General features: G+C 43.7%; 1 protein-coding gene across 2 annotated transcripts; it reads left to right on the top strand.

The window, feature by feature from the left end:
* The first annotated feature begins 4,221 nt into the window (after positions 1 to 4,221).
* Positions 4,222 to 8,814, top strand: LOC123044455 (probable protein S-acyltransferase 12). 2 transcript variants are annotated; one of them, XM_044467192.1, is made up of 7 exons: positions 4,222 to 4,809; positions 5,650 to 5,913; positions 6,415 to 6,506; positions 7,772 to 7,898; positions 7,973 to 8,058; positions 8,436 to 8,501; positions 8,576 to 8,814. In XM_044467192.1, the coding sequence occupies exons 1-7, from the start codon at positions 4,251 to 4,253 to the stop codon at positions 8,690 to 8,692; spliced, it is 1,311 nt and encodes a 436-aa protein (XP_044323127.1). In that variant the 5' UTR covers positions 4,222 to 4,250; the 3' UTR covers positions 8,693 to 8,814. The 2 variants fall into 2 exon arrangements, with proteins under 2 accessions (XP_044323127.1, XP_044323128.1); XM_044467193.1 differs by having other exon boundaries at positions 4,387 to 4,809; positions 5,670 to 5,913.
* The last annotated feature ends 447 nt before the right edge of the window (positions 8,815 to 9,261 follow it).

The following is a 9,261-nucleotide window of genomic DNA, read 5'->3' as shown; positions in this document are numbered from 1 at the left end:
GCCGGCGCCCCGCCTCCAGCCGTCGCCCGCGCCCGCCGCCGGCCGGATCCGGTCCGGGGCCACCTCCTCGGTGCTTCCCCGACCTCGCCGGAGACTCCCTCGACTCCAACTCCGGCGACCTCCCCGGCGGTCCTCGAAATCCGCGCAATCCCGAGGTTGACCCCGTAATCCATTAAGTCCCAGATTTTTGACATAATCATGTCATGTTTGGCCTGCTGTATCTCTGCATCCGTAGCTCCGTTTCGTGCGTGTAATATGTCAAATTGTTCGCCTCGACGAGTACTTCATTTCATTCCATTGAATCATATTCATTTGAGCTCATCTTGATGCCCGAAATGCTGTTGGAAGAGTGCATGTTGATGTTAATCTGCTGGAACTGTTATAACATGCTCATTTGTCATTTTTGCCATGATTGATGTGTGCATCCTATGAGTATGAGCTCTACATGTGTTTTGATCTATGCCATGCCATCTTTCCAGTGGTGCCAACCATGTATTTTTGTGAGTTGTGTGCTGAGTGCATCGAGCTTGTTAAGTAGGGTACTTGCTGTTGCTGTTTTCCTGACAGATTCTGTTATATTTTGTTGCTATGTAAACATGTTGCTACTAATCATTCTATGCATAATCTAGAGATGTTCTATAAACATGTTTTGATCTACATGTCTTGCTCTATCCATTCATGCCCTTGATTGCAATTATAGCCTGTTGTAGCTTGTTGTTATCTTGCTCCAAAGTTTGCTAAATGATGTTGCTGTCAGCCTGTTAACATTAAGTTCACTTGTTCCCATGTGTTTTGCTAGTGTTCCATGCACCCTATGACCTTGCTCTTGACATGCTTAGCTTCATAAACATGCCTTCTTACTGTTGGTTGCCTTGCCATGCCATGTATTGCTCTGTGGTGAGTGGTTCAAACTCACCAACATGCCTACTTATTGTTGTTCCTGCCATGTATGAATCTGTAATATAACTTGTCATGTTTACATGGGTGCCATCATATTTTCTGTGCCCTTTTGGCTCATGGTCAGTAAGGGACTTTTGATCTATGCAATTAGTAGATTCATGCCATGCCTTTGTTTTCCATGATAAGTTCCTGTAACATGTTGTTTGATAGCTCTAAACATTGCAACCTGATGTTATTTCTGCCAAGTCTGAAACTGTTATTATTTGCAATATCTCCACGTCTTTTTGAGCATGTTCTAGTGATTTCTGGAGATAGCTCGGTGTTCATGTTTTGTTATGCTTTACCTGTACTTCATGCCCATGCCTTTTGTTATTACGTTGAGATGCTGTAGCTTGTTGTTTTGATGCTTGTAAGATGCCTAGTTGCTGTTATGGACAGATTGTTGTTATGACTTGTATAGTGTGTGTGTGTGTTGCACCGTTGCTCCGTTTTGAGTGTGCTCTATATGAAACTTGCTTGATTTTGCATGTAGTTTCATATTATCATGTTGCATCCTTGTTTTGAGGTGTTTGCTTGATGTTTGGGTGCATTTTGCATCAATGCCATGCTTAACTTGTTTTGCTCATATCTTTTAGGCCGTAGCTCCGAATCTAATGAACTTTATATGTAACTTGACTAGAATCTCGTGTAGATCATCGTGGTGCATCTTAACTTGCTGCTTAACAACTTCAACTTAAGGTTTGTTCAGATCTGGACCAATTTCGAAATATGCATATGAGGACTTACCGGAATTGTTATATGTTGTTCCCGGCCTCATTTAAACTTGCTTTGATGTGTTGTTCTTGTTTGCATCATCTCTTGCCATGAGTAGCTTCATGTAGTTATGTCATGCATCATGCTTGTTGTGCATCATGCCTTGTCTATGTGTGGGGTGTTTACCATGTTGTGTGCTTCTTCTCGATAGTTCCCGTTTCGTTGCGATCGTAAGGATGCGTTCGTCTACGTGTGGTTCGTCTTCGTGGCTTCATCTTCTTCACGGACTCGTTCTTCTTCCTTGCGGGATTTCAGGCAAGATGACCGCTACCCTGGATCTCACTACTATCATTGCTATGCTAGTTGCTTCGTTCTATCGCTATGCTGCGCTACCTATTACCTGTTTATCCAGCCATCCCATATTGCCATGAACCTCTAACCTTTGACACCTTTCCTATGCAAACCGTTGTTTGGCTATGTTACCGCTTTTGCTCAGCCCTCTTATAGCGTTGCTAGTTGCAGGTGAAGTTGAAGATTTCTCCATGGTGGACAGGGTATATATTGGGATATCACAATATCTCTTATTTTATTAATGCATCTATATACTTGATAAAGGGTGGAAGGCTCGGCCTTATGCCTGGTGTTTTGTTCCACTCTTGCCGCCCTAGTTTCCGTCATACCGGTGTTATGTTCCCGGATCTTGCGTTCCTAACGCGGTCGGGTGATTTATGGGACCCCCTTGACAGTTCGCTTTGAATAGAACTTGTCCAGCAAGGCCCAACCTTGATTTTACCATTTGCCTCACCACCACCTACTTTTTCCCTTGGGAGTCGCTCTCTCGAGAGTCATCTTTATTTTAGCCCCCCCGGGCCAGTGCTTGTCTAAGTGCTGGTCCGAACCGAGTAGACTGCGGGGCCCCCTCGGGGCAACTCGAGGTCTGGTTTTACTCGTAGGATGTCTCATCCGGTGTTGCCCTGAGAACGAGATATGTGCAGCTCCTATCGGGATTGTCGGCGCATCGGGCGGCTTTGCTGGTCTTGTTTTACCATTGTCGAAATGTCTTGTAAACCGGGATTCCGAGACTGATCGGGTCTTCCTGGGAGAAGGTCTATTCCTTCGTTGATCGCGAGAGCTTGTCATGGGCTAAGTTGGGACACCCCTGCAGGGTATAAACTTTCGAGAGCCGTGCCCGCGGTTATGTGGCAGATGGGAATTTGTTAATGTCCGGTTGTAGATAACTTGACACCTGATCCGAATTAAAACGCATCAACCGCGTGTGTAGCCGTGATGGTCTCTTCTCGACGGAGTCCGGAAAGTGAACACGGTTTCTGTGTTATGTTTGACGTAAGTAGGTGTTCAGGATCACCTCTTGATCATTGCTAGATTCACGACTGTTCCTTTGCTTCTCTTCTCGCCCTCATTTGCGTATGTTAGCCACCATATCATGCTTAGACGCTGCTGCAACCTCACCACTTTACCCCTTCCTTTCCCATTAAGCTTTGCTAGTCTTGATACCCATGGTAATGGGATTGCTGAGTCCTCGTGGCTCACAGATTACTACAACAACAGTTGCAGGTACAGGTTATGCGATGATCATGACGCGAGAGCGATGTTTGATTGTTTGGAGTTCTTCTTCTGCTTCTTCTTCGATCAGGGATAGGTTTCAGGTCGGCAGCCTGGGCTAGCAGGGTGGATATTGTTTGAGTTTCTGTTTATGATTCATCCGTAGTCGGATGTTGTTCTTGTATGTTGTATTCATGTGATATTGTATGTATTGGATGTATCCCCATCTATTATGTAATGTTGATGTAATGATATCCACCTTGCAAAAGCGTTCCAATATGCGGGTCTATCCTTGGTGGGACCTTCGAGTTCCTTTTAGATAGGGTCGCATATTGGGCGTGACAAGGGTTTGGTCCGGCGAGCGGGTGGGGAGGAATATATGTGGGGTCGGGTGGGTTAGCGTGAGCGGGTCCAAAGTGGCGGGCGTGCGTGAGCATCCCCATATCCTCCCCATATTTAGGCTGGATATGAGGTGTGCCGATCAGCCCGTGCATTTTAGGGCCGTTTGAGGGGTCCGTCTGGATTAAATTTTTACGACCGGACAGTGACCGGGCGATCCGTCCCGGACAATATAAGACGGGTTTGAGGGCCTGTTTGGTTCCAATAAGTAAGTCAGGTGACTTAAAACCAGTGACTTATAAGTCACGCCTGTTTGGTAGTCACCTGACTTATAAGTCACCTGACACACCTTACCACACCAATCAACATCATGCAGGTGATGGGACCCACGCAAAAAAGGGGTGACTTATAAGTTTTAAGTTGGGGTGGAGCAACTTATGACTTATAAGTTAGGGTGATTTATAAATCGGGTCTGTTTGGCAAAATAAGTCACTTTTTTCACTTTTCGACTTATAAGTTGGTGACTTATTTGGAACCAAACAGGCTCTGAGACGTCCGACGGTAGATGCCCTTACTTTTCATTGTTCAATCTTTTTCACATTCCTGGATCTATGCGGAAGCAAAGGTTTCCCTCGGCGGAAGCAAAGGCTAACCTTTGCGCAAAGGTAAACGAAGACACGAGCTGGGATAGGGAGATGAGTGGGCATGCTCATCTTCGCAAAACAACGACACGAACCGACCCGCCGCTACGACGAGTCACGACTGAACCCACCCAGCCAAGCGGTCGCTGCTGTGTCAGCAGCCAGCGGGACCCGTCGTCATCTCGGCAAAGCAAATATTCGCAGAGCCACGGCACGTGGACGCCGAGCTTCAGGCCACTTCGCCCTGCGCTCCAAGCCGCCGACAATGCAGGCCCACCAACCCTGACCGCAACAGGTTGGGCTGCCCAGCTTGCAATACGCTCGGGGAAGCAGCGACGCACCAGACCCCGCCTCGCACGCCAGCCGCCACCGCCGCCTCCCCCGCCCCGCCGGCGGACCAGACGACATGGAGTGCCTGAGGCGGGCGAACCCGTTCCGCGCGTGCGCGGGGCTGCGGGTTCTGGGGTACCTCATGCTGGCGCTCGTCGCCGCCATCGTCGCCGCCTCCTACTACGCCGTCGTCGTCTACGCCTGGGGCCCACTGCTCCTACGCGGGGGCAGCGGAGGCTCCGTAGCCGCGGCCGCTCTCGTCCTCGCCGCCTTCCACCTCCTTGTAAGCGCCGCCACCCCGTCTCTCTTTACTATCTAATTTCAGTAGATATGCCTTGAGGAATTCGTCGTGTGGTGCTAGGCAGTAGCCTCTGTTTTTTCCTTGATCTCGGCATTTTTATACGTCAAATCGCGCATTCCCGCGTCGTAACTGCTTTTCGATTACAATTCCGGTGGGCTTGTTATGTTGTGCTTATACTGCGGATCATATATTTATCGAACAAATTATGTCTCAAGAAATACTGCATACCCTTCGAAATTACCTTTTGAGGGCCCTTTCTTATTGTTGACTTTGTGCATTGAGTAACTCAATATATAAGAACATCACCAGATGCTATGGTTATACTCTTATTCAACTACTTTTTTCATGCTTCAAGCTATTGATAGATATTTTATGGTCAAACAAGTCAGTAGCATTAGATCGAACCGTATTGGACGATAATACCTAGACATGATATTTTGAGCCGCTATTCTTGTTATTCACCAAACTGTATTTACTACTCCCTCCGTTCCTAAATATAGGCCTTTTTAGAGATTTCAATACGGACTCTACATAAGGATGTATATAGTCATATTTTAGAGTCTAGATCCACTCATTTTGCTCCGTATGTAGTCCGTATCGGAATCTCTAAAAAGGCTTATATTTTAGGAACGGAGGGAGTAGCTTTTAGATTTTCGGTTTGAAATATTGAGCATGGCAAAGGATGTGTTGGTTTCTTCCAATTAGACTGAATTATTCACCATAAGCGCCTTACATTACTTGCTATCATGGAATTCTCTTTTCTTTAAATGAGAAAATCAGGCCATGATTGTGTTTGTTTCTGTTTTGTTTAAATTTCTTCAGGGTTCTTGTTTCTTCTGCAGCTTATAATGATGCTATGGTGCTACTTTATGGTTGTTTTTACGAATCCTGGAGCTGTACCTGAAAACTGGAGACATGCTGCTGAAGAGGATGGTATGCATGCAAACAACAGTAGCACCATATCAAATAATATTGCTACAGATTGTGTGAATCCTCCATCCACTTCAGAGGAGCAAGGACATGCGCCTAGATATTGCGCTCGTTGTCAAAATGGAAAACCTCCACGTTGCCATCATTGTTCTGTCTGTAAGTCAGCCTTCTTCATTGTGTCAATTAATTTATAATATGCCATTGTTTCAAACCAACCTTCATACTTCAGGAAAAATGATTTTTGTCATCCAATATAAATCGGTTGGTTATGATGCGAATGATCTTGCAAGTGCTGGATTATGGTCACTGAACTGGATTGAATGTCGCTTTAGTACCGATGTTACTTTCAATGAATAACGGTCAGTTTGCGGTTGCTGAACTGTATTCCGCCGAACTTAATTTATAATCTGCTATGGCAAAATAGTCGCGTAAGTAGGGATACATTGATTGAAACAAAAGTTTTAATAGACAAAAGCTGGAAAGGTAAGGTGGAATATCATTAATCCATTGCAATGCTAAAAGCAGCCCGCGAAAGGGTGATCTGTAAAGCAGCTTGTGTGCTTTTCTTTTATAGTTAGTTTGTTACCGATAAATGCATGAAAGTCATCTATCCCTTCTATTACATTCTTATTTTGACCTGTGTATTTGACTATGTAGGTGACAGATGCGTGCTGAAAATGGATCATCACTGTGTTTGGGTAGTAAATTGTGTTGGAGCAAGGAATTACAAGTATTTTCTCCTTTTCCTGGTAGGATTGGAACACTCATTGGGAAATTGATTATTGAAACACTTATTGGAAAATTAATCTCGGATAGTGCATAATGGTTTTCTGAGAGCGCATTTTTATATAACTTCAGCAAGATTTTAAGTTGCTGTTCAGTTAGGATTGGGTGTAGTGAAAATATTTTGTATTAGTAAGCTATAGTCTCTTATACCTGTTCTGGACTTGTATGAAAACCATGCTAGAGTGATTTTGCAGACATGTATTTTTGTTGTGGGATATACTAGTTCTGTCGTGCCATAGCGAAACAAGATTTTATACTTTTTTTGGGCCCTAAATCTACCTTAAGAAATCTTATTTTGATGAGAACCTGATGTCCAAACAGGCAAACTAGGCCTTGCGGGTTGTTAGGATCTTGGCTGTAAGCAAAATTGGTTGAACTATTTTATGGGCTAACCACCTGACCTTTTTGGCCTAGGTCATGCTTTTATGAAACTGCCAATTGCTAGTTTTTCTAAAAAAAACACTTCAAAATAGCAGAATAACTAAAAATGATGCTCTCCAATCAGATTTTCACCAAATGCTATTGTAATGTAACACAAAATTATGAATCAGTATTGCTAAAACTTCTCAGAGAGTTTATGCCACCAATTGGCTTGTTATCATTTTGTAGCCACATATTTGTGTTTTTTCTAGTATCTTAGAGTATGTGGTTTGCCTTTTCAGGTTCATTCAACAAATTTATGCCACCTATTGGCTTGATATCATGTTGTAGGCTTTTAGCCCCATATATGTGTGTTGTTTCCTCGATGACAATAAGCACTTCCATATTTTGTTGTGATATTATCTGATAGGTTCATGCACTCATTATACCAGAATTTGCATGTTTAGGATTGTCGGACTTGCTCATCTTTATTTGTTTTTCAAACTGTAGGTAGCAAGAAAGACATGGAAGTATACATTGATTTTAAAAACAGAAAGACATGGAAAAGCTTTAACGAAAACCTTTAACGTTGTCTTGTGTTATACTAAGTGCTAACTTACCAAATCTGACGACAGTCGTACTCTGTTCTCCACGCTGGGACTCTGGTTGGCTTCAGCCACATATAAGTGTTGGGCATAAGCATAACGAGCCTTGCGACTCATAAGGGCACAAACAAACTACAACACAAGTTACTTATAATTATGTTTCCTGTCAATTGTCTACACTTCCTATAAATTATGTTCCCAACCTGCTTCTTTAGCTTCCGTTCTACTTATTACTTTTAAAGTGCACTATCTTTGCATTATAGGTGTATACTTTCCTCGAGACTGTGCTGGATACATTGGTGCTACTTCCAAGCTTTATTATCTTCTTTCATGATGGAAGTAGGCGCCCCAGTTCAGCTGGTGATATTGCCATTCTATTTCTTGCTTTCGGTAAGCCTCTTCCTTTCAAACTAATCTTAAAGGTTTGTGGTTGAACTTACCCTGCTCCTATGGTTTTACTGCAGTTCTAAATTTGGCGTTTGCGCTGAGCCTCCTTTGCTTCATATGCATGCACACGTCTCTTGTTGCCAGTAATACGACTTCTATCGAGGTAAAGGATTTGTGATGTGAATACTTTTGGTTTCCTGTTTGCCACTGTTCGTAAGTACATAATTCCTTGATTGAACTGTTAAACTTCGTTTTGCATTTATTCGGAGTTACTGGTTGATCTTCAGGTCGTGTGACCAACTGACATCACACACCTGTTAAAATAATATCATGTAGCTCATTATATTGGTACTTGATAACCTAGTATTTCATGACCTTCATTTTGTAGTTAAAGTCACTGGTAGTACAACAGTACAAGAACAATCTAGGTTTCAGCTTGAATTTCTTTGCAAGAATAACGAGATTTTGGTTGTATAGTGACTTGCTGCTGCTGGCATGCCCAAATGATATGTTTTTTTGTACTGGTTAAACTAATTCCAGGTATACGAGCGAAAGAAAACATGCTCATGGGAGTATGACCTAGGATGGAGAAAAAACTTGGAGCAGGTATTTTACCTGCATTTCCGTTCGTCCCATCACCTTAATTCCATACGAACCTTCTGAAATATTGTGTACTGCAGGTATTTGGCACCAACAAGTTGCTCTGGTTTCTTCCTATGTACTGTACCGAGGATCTGCAAAACATTCCTACAATTCAAGGCCTTGAATTCCCTACTCGTTCTGATGCAGTGCTGTAATTGCGATTTGGTTGGGAGTATATTCTTGTTATACCATGCGGCCATCTCACTTGTAGATTAAACCGTCTTATTTCTGTACAGAATCATTATTTTTCTGTACAAAGCTACTTCATCCGTCCGAATTTAGGGCAACTCCAATCCGCGTCACCAATCACCCGCAGATGTATGCACTGGACAGTCTAGACATTTTTGGTCATCCAACGACGGTCACCAAATTTGTCCGGACCGGTCCGGACGTTTGAAATCTCACAAACTAGGATCAACCGGGGGAGTTCAAACTGTTGCCACGTCGGACTCAAACAATAGGGACCACCCAAAACCCGTCTCTCTTCCTTTGTCCTGTATTCATGCTGGATGACGATGATGGATGCTTAGGGAGAAGTGATGACGATGCTATGGCGACGAGGCTCTCTTCATAGAGGTGCGTGTGAGGTATTATATGGCGACGAGGCCCTCTTCATATACGTTTGAAATCTCACAAACTAGGATCAAACTGGGGGAGTCCGAACGTTTGCCACGTCGACTCAAACAATGCAGACCACTCTTGTACTTCATGGATGTCTGTGTGT

The sequence above is a fragment of the Triticum aestivum genome, chromosome 2B (assembly GCF_018294505.1).
Source record: "Triticum aestivum cultivar Chinese Spring chromosome 2B, IWGSC CS RefSeq v2.1, whole genome shotgun sequence".
NCBI lineage: Eukaryota > Viridiplantae > Streptophyta > Magnoliopsida > Poales > Poaceae > Triticum > Triticum aestivum.
Note: the sequence above shows the minus strand (reverse complement) of the source record. Positions and strands in the feature narration are given on the sequence as shown.

Coding starts and splice junctions, on each gene's coding strand:
- LOC123044455 (XM_044467192.1), top strand. CDS start 4,251: ATGAGTGGGCATGCTCATCTTCGCAAAACAACGACACGAACCGACCCG. Junction 7,899..7,972: donor CATTCTATTTCTTGCTTTCG/GTAAGCCTCTTC, acceptor GTTTTACTGCAG/TTCTAAATTTGGCGTTTGCG. Junction 8,059..8,435: donor GTAATACGACTTCTATCGAG/GTAAAGGATTTG, acceptor AACTAATTCCAG/GTATACGAGCGAAAGAAAAC.